Raw genomic sequence first — 22701 nt, 5'->3', positions numbered from 1 at the left:
TCAGTTTCTCCAGTTTGATCTGAATGGCACTTACTTGACACTGTTTTCAGTTGGCAGTTTAACTGTCCTACCAAATATGAAAGTGCTGATGCTCCCTTGGGATGATGAGGCAAACCTTTGCCTTGTTAGGCTGCTAGAACAGCTAGAAAGAATGCCGCAGCTGACAAAATTTGGGCTGAGAAAATGGGGCATCACGGACTCTGAGGCTATAATTCTGGGTAAGTAAGAAGCTCAGTTAAATAAGAGACAAATAAAGACAATAGTTTGGGAATCAAATCATTGTCATTTGGGTGGTAGGCGGGAAGAATCTTTCGCCACCCTCTCTGCCCTCTTCCTCTCCACTGACGGCTTTCACTACCCTCTCTGCCCTGTCCCTCTCCACAGAAGAAGGCAGCACTGTGCCCCGTCAGCCACATCCCCGCCACCTCTGTGTATGCGGCAGGCCCCTCCCCTGTATTTTCATTGGTTGTGGCTGTGGTAGGGGCAGGGCTTTCCATGTACATCCTTAGCCTTTTGTATATAGAGATAGTAATAATAACTAGCTGACTCTGCGCTCCTTGTGGCCAGCTGTTCCCCCTCCCTCTCCCTCCTGCCCCTTCTCTCCTCTCCCCCTCTCTCCAGCCCCACACTCTCTAGCCTTCCCCCTTCCATTCCTCCCCCCTCCCCACCACCACCTGCACAGAGCTTCACCGGGTGGCGGGTGGGCAAAAAGGACCCCTCCGCCACCATTCCTACTCCCGGGCACCACACAGGAAAGCTCCGCCGCCCATTCCCCTCCCGTCCCAGGCTGCAACAGGCATGGGGGCTTTGCCCCCACCGCCCACTCCCCATTCACCCCCTCTGGTGCCACCTCTGGTGCAGGTGGTGGTGGGGAGGGGGGAGGAATGGAAGGGGGGAAGGCTAGAGAGCGTGGGGCTGGAGAGAGGCCAGGGCCAATCCATCCCGCTGCCTCCCACCTTCCAGCCCAGGCTGTGGCTGCAACAGCCCCTTCTCACAACAGCTGGGCCAACCAGCGCCCAGCCAATCAGGTGCCTCCACTGGCCAAATGGAGCTCAGCCAATCAGGTGCCTCCCTCGCATTGCCTTGCCACCTCCCCACTCTGGCTGGCTAAGAGAATTAATTATAAAGATTATTATTAATTATTAATAACAACATTTCAATATAGGGAATTCATTATTAAGTGCATAAACAGTTATGTATATACTGTCCTAAACAGCAGATTTGAGACTTAACCAGGCTTTCAGTTGATATTTTAACTTTTAAAACAATTTTAATTGTTTTTAAATATGTTACTTATAACTATTTAATTGGTTTTCATTGTTATCTTTTTTTGTTTTCTTTCTGTCATGAGATTTTATAATTTGGTGGTATGAAAATGCAATAACTAACTAAATAACTAACTAACTAAATAAATAAATAAATAAAAGTAATGTGTTTCCCTTAACCTGAGAAATTTAATGAAACATTTCTCAGACTAAAATAGTCTTAAAATATATTCCTAGGTACATTCTTTGAGAAGACATCCCTGAGAGATATCCAGTATCTGGACCTGGCAGAGAACTGCATGACAAGTAATGGCTGGCTTACCATCCTAAAGGTGTTACCGAATCTCAACCAGTTGACATTTCTAGATTTCAGCTGCAAACAAGGCTTTTTGCCTTCCTCCCACTTAGTCTTGTCAATGAGCCGTATGATAACCCAGCTGGATTTGTTACAAGAGATCAAATTGACTGGCTGGCAATTTGATGCCCAGGATCTCAGAGTAATTAACAAAGCAAAGAAACATCAGGGAAATAAATTGCAAGTAAAAATTTCTTAAGCAAGGCCAGCTGTGAGCATAGAGATTTACCAGTTTCTCCTCTCCATGATCACATTCATGCAAATCTCAAGAGTGACTGAAGTAGCTTTCTGATATCTCAGAAAGAAAGGCGAGGGCAGCACCAGTCCAGAACTGGAAAAAAATTAAATTCCAAAGGGAATGAAAAATATGTTTAATTCTCAAAACACTCCAAATCATATAGTTGTGCTTTTTGGTACCTCCTCATCACCCAAATTTTAACATTGGGAACTGTACTTCTTCCTGACTGTGGAGGAGCATGGAATATTATACTTGAAATGTAGACTGTAATGAAGGATAGAAACATTTCCTGTTCAACTAAAAAACAAAACAAAACTCATCTACCATTTTTTTTTAAAAAATTGTTTCCTTCTTGTTTTCACTTTTACTGCACCCTTCCTTCAAAGACCTCAAGGTAGCATGCCAGGCTCTTCTCTGTCAATGACAGGTTTACATAGGTTTACCTATCTATTTTGAAAGACAATTCTCAATTGTTTAGTATACCCTAAGACCATAGGTGGCCCACCTGAAGCTTTCTAGCTATTGTTGGATTACAACTCCCATTACTCCCAGCCACAATTTATTGCAGCTGTGGATTATGGGAGTTGTAGTTCAACAACAGCTTGGTTGCCCCTGCCTTTGTTTTCTTCCACATTTTTCTTTTTTATGAGTTGATCCAAATCCAGCTGGATTTGTTACAGACTTGGCTGTTTATAGGTTACCATATCATGCAAAAACATCCACCCCATTTGTTCCTGTCTCAAATGCATGTTTTGGGAGGTATAGAAATATTTTAAATAAATTAAATTAAATTAAACGCCTATTTTTGTGTCTATTCCTCCTGCACACATTCTTCAGCATGGAGAAAACCAAACTTTGCATTGGAAATACCTTCTGTACTGATTTTAAAGCAATAGTGATATTGCACTTTCTTCACAAAACCAAGATGCCGAAGGAAAAATGGCTTCAGATTTAGCCTGAAGTATGTTTTTTCCCCTTGAAGTCCCATCAGTTTTAAACTACTGTTCTTGCCTAAAGATAAGCAGCTTTGGGGTTCATTTTAGTTGGACTATTTCCCACAAGTGTAATAAAAGTGTTCTTAATGCTCCTTAGAGGCTTGTTAATAAGATTAGCGGAAGGATTGTAATATTTGTAGATGACTATCGGATAAATGGCTAATCTGCTTTTAAGGAGAAAGGGGATTGCTGGAAAAACTGCCCTTTGGTATAAATCCTAAACAGTAGCAGTTGTTAACTTCCAGCAGCTTATGGATATTATTGGGCTGTTTTCTAATTAAAATTTTTACCCAGAAAAAGTAATTTCACCCTGGCCTTGACCTGCCTCATATGATTGCAGCAATTGCACTGAATTAGTGTAGCTTTGGAATGTGCCAATCTCGCCTTCTTGACTTCACTTCTCTAAGGAGCAAATGGCAGGACACAACAGGACCATTAACTTGGCCTTCATGTTTTAACTTTGTACCATTCAAATGTGACGAGGGCAAGAAATTATCTTAGAGGAAACAAAGCATCCCTTAACATTTTTCCCTCCCTGCCCCACATTCTTTTTCACTAACTATCCTTTCCTCCCTCATAAGCTTTTGCATCTTTTAAGTCTTTTCTAGGCAGTTATATATTCCAGCTTTAGCAATGAAACAAGAAATCCACGTGATGTACAAGGACATTGACTAATAATCTTCACACATCTACTGGCAATCTGTGGCAATTTATGAATAAAATTGGTCCCCACCCCAACCCCAATCCCGAATCAGAAGAAAAGGAGTTTGAAAAGGCACAGTTTATTCAACCAGATTGCCAGCAGATGGTGCAAATAATATATCATGTAGATTTCTTGTTTTATTTATTGTTATAATTTGCACTGAAGTTGCAATATATCACTGTCTGGAAAAGCCCTTAAGAGTAAGAAATCAAGGACCAGTCTTAACCGGTGGGCTGTGCAGCATCTGTTAAACTGATATCAATATTTGTTCCATGGAAGAGGTTGATTTGAAATTTCAGAGATAATAAAGAATATTGTGGCATAAAGGCTTAATTGTGGCAAAAGCGTTCATGGGCAAGACTACTGAAATCACACAAAACTAATTGGGCCTGTCTGTTTTTGTCCTGTCCATTTATGATAGATTGTCAGCCATGTCACTGACATGTGCAAAACAAATATGTTAATAGAATTATAGTGCAAGTCAGTTCTGCCAAATCATGATTTCAATAAACATTTTAGACTCAAAACAGGAGCACCACTGTGCTTGGGTGGAGAAACATGCTTATTTGTCACATAGAGGTCGTTCTATACTATACAGTCATTATGGGGTACAATGCATCCAAGCCTTGATTTGCCACCACTTTGAATAAATTAGGAGATAATAAATGTGAAGTGCCTTAACCTCATAGGGAAAGTTTTATATAAATATAAAATATTATTTGCTTCACAAGCGAATCTGTATATTTAATCCTCGTAGACGTGCCCATCCTGATGTGGAGAGTGCGTCCCAGCACTCAGCTTATTGGCTGAGCTGCGGAGGCACCAGATCGGCTGGGCAGCAGTCAGCAATCGGCACCAGTCAGCAAACAGAATTGAGCACTCATGACTCGAGAGCGTTGGGCTGTTTGGGGAAGCCGGCAGCAAGGTGGCTGGCCGCTTAGGGAAGTGTGCGCCTGGCCCACTTGGGGAAGAGGGCGGGTGGATGGTGGTGGAGGCTGGGTCGGGAGAGGAACAGGGAGGGAGGGCAAGAAGAGAGACTGGGGAAGGAGGGCAGGAAGAGAGACTGGGGCAGGAGGTGGGGGGAGGGGACAGGAAGAGAGACTGGGGCAGGAGGTGAGGAGAGGGAGGGCAGGAAGAGAGAGACCGGGGCAGGAGGTAGGGGGAGGGGGGCAGGAAGAGAGACTGGGGAAGGAGGGAGGGCAGGAAGAGAGACTGGGGCAGGAGGTGGGGGGAGGGAGGGTAGGAAGAGAGACTGGGGCAGGAGGTGGGGGAGGGGGACAGGAAGAGAGACTGGGGCAGGAGGTGGGGGAGGGAGGGCAGGAAGAGAGAGACCGGGGCAGGAGGTGGGAGGAGGGGGGCAGGAAGAGAGACTGGAGCAGGAGGCGGGGAGTGGGAGGACAAGAAGAGAGACTGGGGAAGGAGGCGTGGGAGGGAGGGCAGGACTAGAAACTCAGGAAGGAGGCAAGGGGAGGGAGAGCAGAAAGAAAGACTGGAGAAGGAGGGCAGGCAGAGAGACTGGGGAAGGAGGTAGGGGGAGGGAGGGCAGGAAGAGAGCCTTGGGCAGGAGGTGGGGGGAGGGAGGGCAGGAGGAGAGCCTGGGGAGGGGGGCAGGAAGAGAGACGGGGCAGGAGGTGGGGGAGGGGGGCAGGAAGAGAGATTGGTGCAGGAGGTGGGGGGAGGGGACAGGAGGAGAGACTGGGGCAGGAGCCGGGGGAGGGAGGGCAGGAAGAGAGACTGAGGGAGGAGCCGGGGGAGGGAGGGCAAGAAGTGAGACTTGGGCAGGAGCTGGGGGGAGGGAGGGCACAAAGAGAGACTGGGGAAGGAGGACAGGAAGAGAGACTGGGTCAGGAGTCAGTGGGAGGGAGGGCAGGAAGAGAGAGACTGAGGCAGGAGGTGGGAGGAGGGGGGCAGGAAGAGGGACTAGGGCAGAAGGTGGGGGAGGGAGGGCAGGAAGAGAGACTGGGGAAGGAGGTGGGGGAGGGAGGACAGGAAGAAAGACTGGGGCAGGAGGTGGGGGGAGTGTAGAAAAAACAACCAACCAATCACATTCTCCCAACTAAACTCCTAAAAGTAAGTAAACTAGAGCACAGGTGTTCTCTGCAGGTTCAGCTAGTAGATTGTTAATTTGCCAGGTAGTGTTGGGAATGGGTTGGTAAACATCAGCTCCCTCATATGTAAGACTTGTTGCCTGAGTAGTTCAGTAATAGCCTCCTGTATAAACCCAAGAGTTTGGGACAGCATAAAACCTTGTAGCAGTAAAAATCTAAATTCTGATTTGTGTTTGTGACCACTGGGTGTCACTCTTTCTCTACCCCTTTAGTAAGAAAAGGAAAGGGTTCCACAGGTAACATTAAATACTAGTTTTTTCTTCTTCCCATCTGCTACTTTTCTTTAAATCATAGCCATGGGAAGGAATTTGATCAGAATCAGGACCACAATGTGGCAAGAGCACTTTTTCACCCTTTCACCCACAGTCCCAGTGAAACTAACCCACCTGAAGCCACTATTTGCTTTGAGAAAAAACATGCCATTTGGTACCACATAAGATTCTGGGGCATCCTGAGGGAGTGATTTTTGTCAGGGCCATGGCATGAAAGGAAATGGTTAAACAAACAAACCACCCTCCATATTGTGGTCTGTGATGAAATGGTGCAGAACTACCTTTATGCAAATTAGCTTGGAACACTGGAGCTGTCAATCATAAGAGGCAGTTAGAGAGTGACAGAAGTTCAGTTAGAGTAGGGATTTGGGTCTCAGTAGGAACAGGCTCAGAGGGGAGTTGTTCTGAGACTCAAGGGATAAGAAAGTCTGAAAAATAAAGGACTGGGTTATTAGGACAGTCTGTAACAAAGACTGGGTTGGGAAGTACAGTTCTGGGAAGGAACTGGGTTCAAAGGTGAAAAGCCTTATATATTGTTTGTAAAGTAACTAAGTGCTGTGAGAAGTTCAAATCATCAACTTTGTAACCAAGCAAGATTTCAGCACTACTAATCAGTAGTGAAACAAACCTCAGATAACATCTTCTTTAAATAAATATTCTTCTTGTTTTGTTTTAAAGTACATCTGACTGAGAGATTTCTTTAATAAACTCTCCTCATGTCTTCAAAACCATGTTATCAGGGTAAAGAAACTCTAAGAGTCACAGAAGCTTCATAATTAATATCATTGGTGACAGCGGAAATATAAGTACACTTATACTAGTCAAAGTAACATCTAAGAAAAATGGAGCAAAAACTAACTTTACACATATCCCTGTCTCAGAGCAAATGCCACACTGTGGTGAATTTTCACAGTGGGATATGAATGTTGAAGGGGAGGCAGATTACTCTGATAAAAAAATAGTAAGTTCTGAGGAAAAACCTATGAGGAAAAAGATCTTTGACAATTGAGAAGTAAAAGTCAGATTAAAAAAAGTTGTGAGGTAAATGTTGTTTTATAGAGAACCAGTGAGAGCTGGAAGTGATAAAACCAAGATATAAAAAGGTTTTTACAGTTAAAAATTAAATAAAAAAGAAATGGGAGTAAGAATCTGGTCCATGAGTAAAGCTAGATTATTGAAAAAAATTAAAAACAACAACACAGAGTCTTTGGGAGGAGGGAGTGTTGGCATGAAGACAAAAAGAGTTGGTCACACAGATGGAGTTGAAAGTGAGAGAGTTGGTGTTGAAAGAAGAAGAGATAAAAGCAAGGGAGGCTATGCCTTCTCCTGATGATGTTTATATGGAGAAATAGATTTGGGTGTCATCAGCATATTGATAATACCCTTCACCAAATCTCATGATGATCTCTCCCAGCGGTTTCATATAGATATTAAACAACATCAGAGACAATATGGAGCCCTGAGGGACACCATCCCACGGTGTCCCTCAGGGATATCCGCGGCTTGCTTGTGTGGAGCAACGAGCCTGGGTGGTATCTGCCGTCCAGCCTGCATGCATGTCTCCATGGCCTAATACTCTCATGAGAGAGCAGTCCATGGGAGAAGGGCTGTCACCACACATTAGTGATTCTGCTCAATCCCCCAGACGGTTTTTCTCATGAGTTGTGAAGTGGTATCCCCATGGCCTTCCACTCTCATGAGAGTGGTCTGCTCGGAAGAAGCATCCATCATCACAAAGGAGGAATCTCCCCTGTTACTTGAGACAATGCTGATCATGCTGGATGGTTCTTCTCATGAGCATGCCTAAGGACGCACATGTTAACCCAAAGCAAAGGGGCTGGGTTCCCCTTCCCCAACTTCATTGTTCAAAAAATGAATCTCAGCCATTCAAGAATTCCTGGGTGGGTCTGCTTTTTAAAGCCGACACTGGGTATTGCTGCCCTGCCATATGTCATCTTTGCAGCGATCTAATTGGGTTGCCCGGTTTATGCTGCCATTGTGACTGCATGTGCTTGTGAATATACATCTTTATTGCTTCATTTTCAGAGAGCAATGCACATGGTGCCCATCTTGCCATCCCATCCCCTTTCTCTCATGTTTGCGGGGGCAGGGGACAAGCAACAAAGTTGGACGAGGGCATGCCCCCATGAGACTTTTCCATTTGACCATCTTACAAGCTTGGGATGGATGTGGCAGCATCCCTGTTGCTGGGCAACTGCTTGAGTAGATCAGAGATGGGGGGGGGGCAAGGATAGTGCTTGGAGAGGTAGCCGGTGAGAAGCTCCGCAGGCATGGAGCAGATGAGATCCCAGACAGGTCTGGGCTTCCCTCTCTATGATTATGGTCCCAGAAACTGCACGAAACACAGTTATGATGGCCTCTGCATTCAGATGTAATGCTGCCACCCCCAAATCTCATGTCAGAGTGGTGAGACACACTACAAACTGAAGGTTCAAATTGGAGTTTGATGAGGGAAACTGCAGGTGGGGGGTTGCCGCAAAACCGTGTTTTCATGCAATTGGACATTCACAAATTCCAGCCTCTGCCCCATTTAACTGCAGTTTCACATTACATGCAAATGAGACCAGAGACAGCTGGAGGAATAGAAACTTCAGGCTGAGGTGAAACAATGCAAGGATGGGGGAAAGTTGTTACCGTTAAAGAAGCAACATCTGAATAATAAAGCCCAACTGTTGCAGATTGAGGAGAAGGGTTGCAGATGGAAGAAAAGGGGTTACCATTTCTTGTTGCGGAGCATGAGAAGCTTCAGATTAAGAAAGAGCATTTACAGATGGAGCTAAAGAACTTGAGGTTTGAGATGCTGCATGCTGAAAAACCCAGCTTAGAAAATGACCCCAGCCAGTTTAAAAAAATCTGTCCTGCAATCTCTGGATCTGGAAACACAAAGGAATTGTGAAAAGGAGTCATCAAGAGAAGTGCAAATAGAAGATGGGGTTATAGTGCCCCCCACCCCTGAAAAATAACAAAATGAAGGCATCATAGGAAGGACATGATGTTGAGCAGGAAAGGTTAGAGGGGTTCACAGGGATTAAGTTGCAAAACTCAAATAGAAAAACTAAAGTTGTGCATGTAAACATGTTGAAGCCTTATGTAATAACAATTTTGGAAGAAGTACCTTTTGAAATGAATTTGGACTGTCCAGAGGTATCAACAGCCAGTGATGAGAATCCTATCTAATAAAAGGCTTGGTGTCCGTCCGTGGACGGACACCAAGCGTGTGTCCGTGCCTCGCTCGGACGTTCTGGGCATGCGCGGAGCCAGAGGGAGACAAGAACACCCAGCACCCGGCAGCCATGAGAACCCGGAGAAGCGGAGGAGGGGGAAACTGAGCGAGGCGGCGGCACAGCCGCCGCCTCTGCCATGAGCAGCAACGAAGGGGAGAAACTCGGCCCCAGCAGAACCAAAAAAAACCGGGGCCAATGGCGGCGGAAAAAACAACAACAAAAGTAAAAAGAGGGAAAAAAGGAGCGGGGAATGCTTTGAAAACAGGAGGACCAAAACACTAAACGGAAGACAGGAACGCTGGCCGAGTTGGCAGCGAAGCCAAAAACACCCACCCGCCCTCCCAGCTGTCCAGAATCACCTTCCCCACCCCCCACCATTAAACATTTGCACGTCGCCCCCGCGTGTCGGACTCCTGCCCAACCAACTGCCCAAACCCACCTTACTCACACCAGCCCATGGTAGTCACAAGAAAAAAAACCATTAAAGAAGAGAGGAGCACACAAAAAGAGCTCCTCCCTGTGCTAAACCACTGCCCAAACTGCCGCTATGAACGAAACGGACGCCTAATGCGTACTTAACGTTCATTGAAACAGTATGGGCAGCAGCATAGCTCAGGGAGGAGCTCTTTTTGAGTGCTCCACACATCCACTTGCTTTTCCTCCGTCAGCAGATTCAGCACACTTCCCAGCCATGGGGAGATTAGAGACGCCGACGAGACACACACCAAAAAAATTACACTAAGCACTACACTAAATCCCCAAACACAAAAAGTAACACGAAGCACCACACACACCCAGAAGACAAAACTACACAAAAAAATAACACAGACTAGAGCAGCGGCCAGTGGCGTGCCCCACATTCCCCCCCCCAAAAAAACCAAGAGAGTCCCCCACCCACAGCCAAGGGCGGAGGGGGGGGAACCGTTATTTGTGCTCGCACCCATAGACTGCCAGCCTAACGGTCGTCAGCAGTGGACTCCTGCAGTGCCATTAGCACTAAAGCAGCTGAGCAAGATAACCGATAAAAAAAGGAAAGACAGATACTCTAATAGCCCTACTCTACAGAACAGCATAGAGCAGGCAGGGCAGAGAAAAAGGCAGTCTTAACATGCTCAGGTGAGCCAAAAGAGAGCATAGACGGACCTCCCCTACATCCCAACTGACTCTGCCAGCCAACCCCCCCCCCCCAACTGTCTAAATAATCTAAATAATAATAAACAAAAAAAGCCCATCACCGAGCAGAAAAAAATTGATGCTGCTGTGCTGAGTACACCAAACCAATAATAAAAATAAAACTCTGAAGGGAAGACTGCCCTACAGTAAATTACTACAGAAACCAGAAGCCAGAAAAGAATCTTTAAAAAAGGGGGGGGCCAAGGGAGAGAAAAGAGCCAAGGGAGAGGAAAGCAAACAGGGGCAAAAAGGAAAATAAACAAGGACAAGAGAGCGGAAAGAGGGGGGGGGGGAATGCAGAAAAGACAGACCAAGAGACAATGAGCAAAAACCAGAAAAAGAAACACAAAAACAAAAAACAAAAAAACCAAGGAAGAGAAGGCTAGCGCCCGTTAGTATAACGGGCTTAAAAATACTAGTTCTAATATAAAGGAACTGGACAGGGTGGGTACAACTAAGAACTGGGAAGTAGCAAAGACCAAGAAACAAATGAAAGCATTTGTGGGACTTGCAAATAGTTACAAAGGGACATTTCCAAACTGGGAAGCCATGGAAGCTTCTATTTTGTGTATGTGTGGGGGTGTCTTGGGGGAGCACTATTTCCCCATTACTCAGGAAAGGAAATGGAACCTGATGACTCCTAGGAGGGGATATATGTATGAAGGAAGGCAAAGGATCCTGGGGTCTGGCTCACTGTGACCAAGGATGTGTTCATGAGGGCTCACCCCAACAAAGCAGTCAATGCATTGCAGACCAAACCAGATTTCCGTCCCCCTGGTGGCTTGCTGCCAGTGGACTAGCACACTCATGAGAGGGCCAGTCTACTAGGGTGGATCTTAGGCTCATCCAGGCCTTCAGCCTTCTGTTGGACTGCATACACATGAGTTGAACAAACCCAACAAAGGCCCCCATGCTTGCATGGGGCCCCTGCTCTCTCTGGTTTATGATATAGCTTTTTCATAGCTACCCCCTCCTCTCCAGGGAAGTCTTTCATACACCCAAAGGAGATTTTGACACTCCATGAGGCAATTCTCATGATCGTCAAAAAGTGGACTAAGGGAGCCTAGCCTGCTTTTTGGCGATCATGTGCTGCCATGGGAGCTGTGCGGCTTCCGGCAGCAAACCGCCCAAACTTCCCCCCGCCTTAGCCAAGGTTAACGGAGTAAGCGCTCCGTTAACCTCGGCATTCTGCTTGTGTGTTGCTGCAGAGCATGGCAACACATGAGTAGACCCCCGAACGGGAGGTTGCAAGCAGCCTCCTGGACTCGAGTGTCTCTCTAGGATGCCCTGTGCCCTCGCACGGGGCATCCTGGAACTTCTGGGGGCTGTGTGGCCCCCAATCCCCACAGCCCCTGCTGGCTCCGTGACAGAGCCGGCAGTCATGTGGGTGGCTGATCCGGACGCCCAGGGCTGCAGGCTTGCACATCTGTGGGGAGAGTGGGCTACGCCCGCTCTCTCCACCTAACCCCATCTGACAAGTCTCACTGATCGTCAGAACCTAGCTGGGTGGGCAGACTGTGTAAACACCAGGACCTGGGACAGATCGTTACTCTCATTCAAAATTCCCAGGTTTGGTCCAGTGTTGCGTTGTATCTGCTGCCGGGAATCATGGGAGAGAGGGAGCCCTGATTTCCTGCAACTCCAGAAGAGTGGGGTCACTGTTCCAGGCAAAATCAAAGATAGACATGTTCAAATGGGCAGATGGGCTACAGAGGGCATGCTTTGACAGTTTCTTCATGGCAGTCACCAAGACAGGTATTGCTGTTGGTGGGTACCCAGGCTGGGCAGCTTCTGCTGTATCCAGCCCCAGTACAAGACCTCCAGTGACTGGTGCTGGTGTCTATCTTATGTTTCTTTTAGATTGTGAGCCATCTGGGGACAGGGATCCATCTTATTTATTTATTTCTCTGTGTAAACCGCCCTGAACCATTTTTGGAAGGGCGGTATAGAAATAGAAATAGAAATAATAATAATAATAATAATAATAATAATAATAATAATAATAAATAAATAAATAAATAAATAAATAAATAAATAAATAAATAAATAAATAAAGTCAAGAACCGAGCAGAAAAATGGAAAAATAAGCATGGAAAAATAAGCATTTACCCTGCATGGTCAATATTTGCACAATATAAGTGGAAAATCAGACATCACCAAGACCTGGCAATGGCTTAAGAATGGCAACTTGAAGAAAGAAACAGAGGGTTTAATACTGGTTGCACAAGAACAGGCACTAAGAACAAATGCAATAAGAGCAAAAGTCGAAAAATCCACAACAAACAGCAAGTGCCGCCTTTGTAAAGAAGCAGATGAAACAGTGGACCACCTAATCAGCTGTTGTAAAAAGATCGCACAGACTGACTACAAACAAAGGCATGACAAGGTAGCAGGGATGATACACTGGAACATCTGCAAAAAATACAAGCTACCTGTAGCCAAACATTGGTGGGACCATAAAATAGAAAAAGTGGTAGAAAATGAAGATGTAAAAATATTATGGGACTTCCGACTACAAACAGACAAACATCTGCCACACAATACACCAGATATAACTGTAGTCGAGAAGAAAGAAAAACAAGTCAAAATAACCGACATAGCAATACCAGGGGATAGCAGAATAGAAAAAAAAGAAATAGAAAAAAAATCACCAAATACAAAGATCTCCAAATTGAAATTGAAAGGCTGTGGCAGAAAAAGACCCAAATAATCCCCGTGGTAATTGGCGCCCTGGGTGCAGTTCCAAAAGACCTTGAAGAGCACCTCAACACCATAGGGGCCACAGAAATCACCATCAGCCAATTACAAAAAGCAGCTTTACTGGGAACAGCCTATATTCTGTGACGATATCTATAACAATTGACAATAAAATTCAGCCATCCCAGGTCCTTGGGAAGGACTCAATGTCTGGATAAAACAAACCAGTCAATAACACCTGTCTGACTGTGTAAACAAGAAATAATAATAATAATATTTCTGTCCCAGTGCTTTAATGGGGTTGACCTGTCTGTATTGCCATTTTGAAGGGGTGTGCTTGTGAATATACACCATTGTCACTTCATTTTTGAGGAGCAACGCACTTAGTGCCTGTCCTGTCATCCTGTCCCCTTTCTCTCCTGCTTGCCAGGAAGGGGGGAGAAAGGGAAGAGTAGGTAAGAAGTGAGTGCCCCTGTGTAAATTTGCCATTTGACAGGCTGACAAGATTGGGCTGAGACGTCATTGCTGGGCAACTGCTTTGTTGGATTGGGCAATTACCGGGCAACTGCTTTGTTTGACAGGAGACGGGGGCAGGGTGAGTGCTTGGAGAGGCGGCCAGCAAGAAGCACCACAGGCATTGAGCGGTCATAATTCTGGGCAGGCCTGCACTATTGTCTCTATGATTGCGGCTCCAAAAAGTGAATGACACCACAGTTATGGCAGTGTCCACATTTGGACGTAACACCACTGCCACCAAACCTCAGGTTGGGGCGGCAAAACTTACTACACACTGAAGGTACAAATTGGAGTTTGGAGAGGCAGACTGCAGGCTGCTTTTGCTGCAAAACCATGGTTGCACACATTTAGATGTAATGGAATGCCAACCTCTGCCACATGTAACTGCAGTTCCACATTACCTGTGAATGCAGCCAGTTTCTTTACCCTGGTAACATGGCTTTGCAGACATGAGGAGAGTTTGTTACTAATGTACCCAGTCTTTATTACAGACTATCCTAATAACCCAGTCCTTAATTTTTTTAGACTGACTCTGAGTCTTAGAACAACTCCTCTTTTAGACTGTTCCTACCCAGACCCAAATCCCTACTCTAACTGAACTTCTAACTGTCACTAACTGCCTCTTATGATTGACAGCTCCACAGTGTTCCAAGCCAATTTGCATAAAAGAAGTTCTGCCCATTTCATCACATGGTCACAATTAGCATTCCCTCTAAAATTCCCTCTATCTTAGAGAGCGCCTTCTTTTAAATGACCCCCACCACACATTAAGGTCATCTGAGGAGGTCCGTCTCCGGTTACCACTGGTTCGTTTGGTGGAGGCTCAGAGGCGAGCCTTCTCTGTAGCTGCTCCTGGGCTGTGGAATGCACTCCCAGCAGAAATTCACAATCTTAATTCTTTACTGACCTTCAAGAGAGCCCTTAAAACCCATCTCTTTGGCCTGTCCTTTCAGGGTTTTAATTAGTTTTAATTGTTTTAATGCTAACCTGGTTTTCAGTAGTAGTGTGCATGGTTTTGGTCCGGCGCCATGGGAAAGCCCTCCGGACCGGTTCGGAAGTCCGGTGGTCCGGAGGTTCGGATGGGCGAGGGACTGTTACTTTAAGCGGGGTGTGTGGTAGTACTTACCCCCCCCTCCGCCGCTCTTCCCCCTCCGGCGCTGGTCCTTTGAAAAATCTTCTGGGGGCGGCAGAGTTCCTCCCTGCCGACCCTGCCCCCGTCTTTGTTAAAGGGTTAAAGTGACTAGTGCTAGAGCGTTGACTGAAGGGTTAAAGTGACTAGCGCTAGCGGTGTGCATGTGCCCTGCGCGGCACGCGCGCTCGTCTCTGACGCTGCCGCACACGTGCCGCACAGAGCACATGCGCACCGCTAGCGCTAGTCACTTTAACCCTTTAACAATGACGGGGGCAGGGGTGGCAGGGAGGAACTCTGCCACCCCCAGAAGATTTTTCAAAGGACCAGCGCCGGAGGGGGAAGAGCGGCGGGGGGGGGGGAAGTACTACCACCCCCCGCTTAAAGTAACAGTTCCCCCCCGTGCCGGACTGCGGGGGGGGGACTCCAGACTGTGCACACCCCTAGTTTTCAGGGTTTTAATTGTTTTGATTGTTTAATTGTTTTTAAAGATGTTTTTAAATTGGTGTTTATATTTGTATTTCTGTTTTAATTGTTTTTAATGATTTCTTTTTTTTAACTGTAAACCGCCCTGAGCTAGCTTGGAAGGGTGGTATAAAAATTGAATAAATAAATAATAAAAGGGATTCCCAGATGGACAATTCCCATAATCCCCAATCAAAGGATATTGCAACTGGGGATGCTGGGAGTTGTCGTCCACAGCTTCTGGGAATGCCTATTAGAGGGAACACTGGTCACAATCCTCATACCCTCTCCTTGTGGCTTCTATTTTTTTTTCTTTAAAAGAAGCGGGAAGAAGAAAGGTGGAAAGGGGAAAATGCAACAGATGTAGTTGATAGAGTTACTTCAGAACTATATCTCAGTGTATGCCATTTTAAAAATATTGGCTTACATGAGGAAAATTACTCCGAGTAGTCCTATTGAAATTAAAAGACAATTCCCTTGTGTGCTAAATATTGCTAAAGGATTCAGGATCAGGGCTGGCTGCCAACTCTGAACCTACATGCTTTATTGTGATATAATTAGAAGGGGATAGGAGTATAGCATGTAGATGAGAGAATATTTTAATCTCAGAGTGCATACCATGCTGTGCCCCAGCTCTAATGCTTTCATCCAGGACATTGTAAGTGATGTGTAGCTCTGTCAGGCCAATTCTCCCTTTCTTTCTATTTTCTTTAAAAAAAAAAAAAATCCCAAAAGACACAATATTCCATGGCTCAAAGTGCCCTCAGATGTAGATTCACATGTCTGCCCAATTTAATAGCTAGATTAACACAATCTGCCCAGCTTCAGGTTTTGTTAGCTCCTTTTATATTTTTCACCCCTGGGGTATAAGTGAGAGCTGTCCACTCCACAGAAAGTAATGGATAAATCCAGGGTTTTAGCTCTGATTGGGCAGCACATTTAGCCCACGCTATGAGCCTAATAGAATCTTTAGATTTATTTAGATTTAGTTTGTTTGTTTTAGCAACAGGACTATCATACTTATTAATAAAGAATTCAGGTTGTTGAATGCCTATCAATTAGGAAGCAAAATGAAGTCACAGAAAAAGTAGTAGTTTCTACATACCTGGGGGAATCCCTCAGTATGCAGAATAATAATTGTACATGAAAGTTTGTAAATTAAAAGAAACACACACCCCCAACACACACACACAACTTTTTGTGAGCTTCCAAAACGGTGCTTCCAGGAGGGCATAGAGCACTGGAGAAGTTACAGTTAAGTTGATAAAAACAGAGGAGGGCAGAAGGAGAGAGGGAATTGGTCTGCTCAAGCCCCTAACAGTATATAATAAGTATCCTGAAAAGAAGGGATTGTGGGTGAGTGGGTGGGATGCAGGCCATTGTGGGTGAGTGGGTGGGATGTTAACCCACCCCCCAGCACTATACAGGAATGTTTCAGGAGGAGAAGGAAAAAGAAAAAGAGCACATTTCCCTTGCACACTCTCCACAATCTCCTTCTCTATGCCACATAGCACTAACATGCTCAGAATTGGGGCTGGCAACAAGCCCCCGAAACTAACCTTCTAGTACTATAGCACAGCAGGGGAAGTGAGAAATAAATAAAAAGTGTTCTTCCCCTTCCCCCTGCTTCTCCCCCACAAGCCTGAGTTTGAAGACCTGAACAGTAACACTCCCCTTAGGGGCTGGAATACTCTGTAACAGTTTGCTGCAGGTCTCACTTGTTCATTCCATACTTTATCTCTAGAATGGGCAGTTTTTCTAGCTTAAACCATCAAAGTCAAGTTTATTCTTTTTTCTTCAAAGCTATACTGTCAGGTCAGTGCTGGATCTTTCCAATGATCACTACACACACACACACACACACACACACACACAGGAAATTGAGGGTATCTTAAATTTGTTTCATCAGGATGTTGAAGCCAAAGAAACCCCAATGTAAACCATCTGTGAGTTATCCAGAGAAGAAAATATAAAGATGGATCAGATTTTATGCCCTTTATTTGAATGTGCCATTTGAACAGTCACTATGAGATTTCTAATCTTACCTCATTGCCTTTACTGAATGTCTGGTACAGATTTAGGTCCCTTCTCAGCCATGCACAGCCTTTCACCTGTCTAATTATTTTCCAGCCTACTTTCCAGTAGGCTTATGAAATCACCCACATTCTGTGTGTCTGCCCATGTGTCTCTCTCTGTGTGTCCCCCCCCCCAAACATTCCCGCTATCAACTTTGCAATGCTTAGACCAATATGAACCAAATTGGGGTACAGTTGTAGGAAACATAGGGACATCTCAATGGAGTCATTTGTGATGATGACATCCACCTCAGTTCAAGATGGCAGACACATAAACATATGAGGTGCAAGTAGCCTAACTTGTGAACTGCCTAACCAATTTGAACCACAGTTGCTGCAACTGTAGAGACACATAGGGATACCTCAATGGCATAGTTTGTGATGATGTCATCCACCCCAGTTCAAGATGGCAGATGTGTAAACGTTTGAGGTGCAAGTGGGCTAACTTGTGAACCATCTAACCGATTTGAACCAAATTTGCTACAGTTGTAGTGAGTGGCTCACAGGGACACCTCAATGGCATGGTTTGTGCTCATGTCATCCACCCCAATTCAAGATGGCAGACACATGTACATTTGAGGTGCAATTGGGCTAATTTGTGAACTGCCTAACCAATTTGAAGTAAATTTGCTATAGGTGTTAGGACATATAGGGTTGGCTCAAGGGTGTAGTTTGTAATGATGTCATCCACCCCGGTTCAAGATGGTGGACGTGTGAACATTTGAGGTACAAGTGGGAACCAATTTGGACCAAATTTGGTACAGCTGTAGGGACAAATAGGGACACCTCAAACACATAGTTTGTGATGATGTCATTCATCCCAATTCAGAATGTCAGACACATGAAAATTTAGGTGCAAGTGGGCTAACTTGTGAACTGCCTAACCAATCTAGACCATATTTAGTCCAGTTGCAGAGATAGTGAAAGGAAAGTGGGCAGATTAGTTCTTATGAGAACTACTTGTCCTATAATTGTGTTGGTGCTGAAGTGTCATTGAAATCTTCACTACTATTGTCAACATGGCTCTTCTTTCGTCCTTTCAGTGCCATTTTTTTTTTGGTCCTGGCCAAGGCCAGTTAGGACTTTATAGGAAAGAACTGCAATCTTGAATCAGACCCAGAATTGTACTTGCTGCCCTATGAACAGCCAATGTAAAAAGCACAGAACAGATGCTGTAATCCAAGCAACTGTGCGGTCACATTCTGAATAAGATGCAGATGACGAGAGAAGTACAGCTGGAAGTCCCTATAAGATAGACATCCTGATCAAACCTCTTGGTTACTGTATGATTGGCAATGGCAAAGCCAACCTGAAAAGAGAATCCTCAGAGCAATTATGCACATCATGCCTGATTCGGTCAAATTAATAGAATGAACCCATGACAACATCAGTTGCAAAAAATGGAAGTCACCCCTACTCCCCCAGCCACCATGGTATTTTGGCACCTTAGGCCTAGCACTGAAAGAGTGTCCTCCTTCATCACCAACAGTGGATCTTTCAGTTGTCTGGACATGCTAAACCTTCCTCCAGCACTGTTGCATAGGGACACTGCATAATTCTGCTCCATGGTACAGGACCTTAAGGGACCTTCAGTCTCTCAGTATGCCCTTTAAAGGGATGGTCTTCTAAAGTCTGGCATTCCTCCTCCTCCTCCTCCTCCTCCTCCTCCTCCTCCTCCTCCATCATTTGATCATGCCTATCTCACTGCAGTACAAATACTGGGAACTGCAATGATATGGGAAGGGCAGACTCTTCCAGGGATTTGGGTTCTAAGGGTGTCCTTTCCGGAAGTTCAGGCCACGAGGGTGCTATTTCAGAGTAACTGCAGCTCTCCTTCAGGATCTGTTCTGATGTCAAAGAATAGAGGTTGGGTCAAGTGCTAGTCCTGAGTCCGCTGGGTCTGAGTCAGACCCAGCGGACTCAGGACTAGCACTTGACCCAACCTCTATTCTTTGATCATCTGACTCTGAGTCAGACCTAGCGGACTCAGGACTAGCACTTGTCCCAACCTCTATTCTTTGACCGTCTGACTCTGAGTCACTACTTCAGGTGGGTGTCATGACAAACTGGGCCATGACAAGAGTTGGGCCATGACGAGAATCTGCTGCATCTTAGGCATCATACATTGGAATGACCTGAATATAGAAGTACAATTCTACATTTGGATCTACTGATCAGGGATTCTAGCAGCCTCCTTTAGGAGAAAAAGAGAAGCCTTTTAAATTGCTATTGTGAAACAAATGGAAGTCAGAAACCTGTGTTGATCTACTACAAATCATCCAGTGATTTACCAGTATATCCTGACATACCTTCTGGCCGCCCTGGTGTAAGGTGCCCAACTAAGCAGCTTACCTGATAACAGTAATAGCCTAGTGCAAAAGTGTGTGTGTGTGTGTGTGTGTGTGTGTGTGTGTATGTGTGTGTTTCTGTCCTTGCTGAGCTCATGTCATAAAGCAGTGACTCTTTGCTCTTCAATCTTCCCTTTAGCAAAGTACAATACTCCAGGAATGCTTTACACTACTTCTCTCCTCTGATAGTTTTATGCACCCGACATTTGCCTTGCCAGATGTGACATTTCTATTGATACATGGCATGTAGCACTTCAATATCATCCAATGGCCTTCAGGCTATAGGGCAAAGTGACATGCCATCTGAAGAAACTCCTTCTGACATCTCTGGCTACTGTTTATTTGTAGTCATTTGAGGATTTAAATCTAGCCTGGAGTCATTTGGCTATGTTTTCTCAGCTATTTAAATAATTGTACTGAATATGATACAAATGAAATAAAATATGGTCATAATAACAGCTGAAAATCTACAATGTATTTGAAAATAAAGCATTTTAAAGACTACTAAGTTGCTCTCTCTATAGATATTTTTACAGATCAGAGGACAATAAAATGTTTTCTGATTTACCAGAAGACTTTTCAGAAAACATGGGTACTCTAGAGTTCAGATAAATAGACTATTTGCATATTTATTTGCAATTATCAGGCAAGGGGATGAGGAGGTTGCTTTCTTTACATCTGAAATTTTCTAGGGTCATTCAGGTGGTCTTCCAGCCTTCAGACCCACTCTCCTGTTATGGTGCCCCAGCTACATTAGATTCACACTACATTAAAACAAAGTCACACATTGCAGGAAACTCTTTCCTGGGTTATTGTTTGTTCTCCTCTCTGCTCCCTGGACCCTGACTCTGCCCCTATAAAGAATAATGGACCACATAGGACATAGGAACAAAGGAAACTGCCATATACTGAGTCAGACCATTGGTCCATCTCGCTCAGTATTGTTTTCACAGACTGGCAGCGGCTTCTCCAAGGTTGCAGGCAGGAATCTCTCTCAGCCCTATCTTGGAGAAGCCAGGGAGGGAACTTGAAACTTTCTGCTCTTCCCAGAGCAGCTTCATCCCCTGAGGGCAATATCTTGCAGTGCTCACACATGTAGTCTCCCATTCAGATGCAACCAGGGCAGACCCTGCTTAGTTATGGGGACAAGTCATGCTTGCTACCACAAGACCAGCTCTCCTCTCCTGGCCATGAGTGTTTGGCCAGCAGTATCAGTAGATGCAGTGGAGTGCCTGGTGTGTGTCTCCTCACAGAAATGCCTGTGCCAATTGCTTTCATTGGTGCATAATAGAAGCCCTCTTGGATTTGGCAGTTCGTGGCTAATGATACCCCCTGTCAGATTCCTATTATCCACTGATGATGTAAAGAAGGAGGAGGAGGAGGTAAGGGGCATTATTCTAAGGTTCTCTATCAACACCCGCAGGAATATTTTAACTTACACCACCTCCTTTGCTGGTGCAATATTATTCTGGCTCAGAATTGACTTCTGAGTGAACATAAGATTCTAACTAAGTGTAGAATCCAGAGGAGAGAGTTGTGGTATGCAAGGACAAGACAGTGGAGTTGAATCAGGAATATTAACAGTTTAATGAGATAGATATTATTTACACAGAGGCAAATATAGTCTGCCTTCAGTGCTCTTGCCACTGGCTGTTTGTTAGCCTCGCCTCTATTCCAGGACTGGAATAAAAAGCACCATTCAAAAGCTGGCCAGGATCAATCAATGGATTAACCAACAAGTTGTTCTAGTAAGAACTAATCAGCCTACTTTCCTTTCACTGTCTTTACAACTGGACTAAATTTGGGTCAAATCAAGGTCCACAAGTTAGATCTCTTTCATCTCAAATGTTGATGCATCCACCATCTTGGATCGGGGTGGATTACATCATTGCAAACTACACCATTGAGGTATCCCTGTGTTTCATTCACTACAACTGTATCAAATTTGGTTCAAATCGGTTAGACAGTCCTCAGGTTAGTACACATGGAACTCAAAAGTTCACACGTCCACCATCTTGGATCAGGGTGGATGACATCACCACAAACTACACCATTGGGGCATCAATATGTGTCCATACAGCTGTAGCAAATTTGGTTCAAATCAGCTAGACAGTCCACAAGTTAGTGCACTTGCACCTCAAAAGTTTACATGTCTGCCATCTTGAACTGGGTTGGATGACATTGTTACAATCTATGCCATTGAGGTGTCCCTATGTGTCCCTACAGTTGTAGCAAATTTGGTTAAAGTTGGTTAAGCAGTTCACAAGTTAGCCCATGTGCCTCCAAAGTTTATGCATGTGCCAACTTGAATTGGTGTGGATGACATCATCACAAATGATGCCATTGGGGTGTTCCTGTGTGTCACTCACTGAAACTGTACGTAATTTGGTTCAAATGGGTTAGACAGTCCACAAATTTAGCCCACTTGTGCCTCAGATGTTCACATGGCCACCATCTTGAATTGGAGTGGATGACATCATCACACACCACACCATTAGGGCATCCCTATGTGTCCCTACAGTTGTAGCAAATTTGGTTCAAATCAGTTAAACGGTTTACAAGTTAGCCCAGTTGCGCCTCAAAAGTGTATGTGTCTGCCATCTTGGATCAGGGTGGATGACATCATCACAAAATATGCAATTGAGGTGTGCTTGTGTGTTGCTCACTTCGTAATCTGGTTTAAATTGGTTAGGCAGTCCACAAATTAGCCCACTTGCACCTCAGATGTTCACACGGCCACCATCTTGAATTGGAATATATGACATCATCACACACCATGCCATTTGGGCATTGCTATGTGTCCCTGCAGATGTAGCAAATTTGGTTCAAATTGGTTAGGCAGTTCACAAGTTAGCCCACTTGCGCCTCAAAAGTTTATGCGCCGGGCATCTTGGATCAGGGTGGATGACATCATCACAAACTACGCCATCGAGGTGTCCCTACAATGTACCCGATTTGGTTCATATTTGTCCAGGCATTGTGAGGTTGATGCGGGGGACACACGGACACAAACACACAGAATGCCGGATGATCTCATAAGCCTACTGGAAAGTAGTCTAAAAACACCACACTAAGCTTAAACCTTCTCTTGCTATCTCCCAATTCTCCTACTTTTTC

The 22701-nt window shown here is 45.0% G+C and overlaps 1 protein-coding gene across 8 annotated transcripts in view; it reads left to right on the top strand.

Moving 5' to 3' along the window:
• NLRC4 (NLR family CARD domain containing 4) overlaps positions 1-2658 on the top strand; it is a 36601-nt gene extending 33943 nt beyond the window's left edge. For all 8 annotated transcript variants that reach the window (XM_053303622.1, XM_053303667.1, XM_053303656.1 and 5 more), the window contains 2 exons: positions 51-218; positions 1503-2658. In XM_053303622.1, coding sequence (XP_053159597.1) covers positions 51-218; positions 1503-1819 — 485 coding nt within the window. In that variant the 3' untranslated portion in view covers positions 1820-2658. The remainder of the gene's footprint in view (positions 1-50; positions 219-1502) is intronic.
• Positions 2659-22701: the final 20043 nt, after the last annotated feature.

Source organism: Hemicordylus capensis, chromosome 1, assembly GCF_027244095.1.
Source record: "Hemicordylus capensis ecotype Gifberg chromosome 1, rHemCap1.1.pri, whole genome shotgun sequence".
Taxonomy (NCBI): Eukaryota; Metazoa; Chordata; class Lepidosauria; order Squamata; family Cordylidae; genus Hemicordylus; species Hemicordylus capensis.
This window is presented reverse-complemented; position numbering and strand designations above follow the sequence as displayed.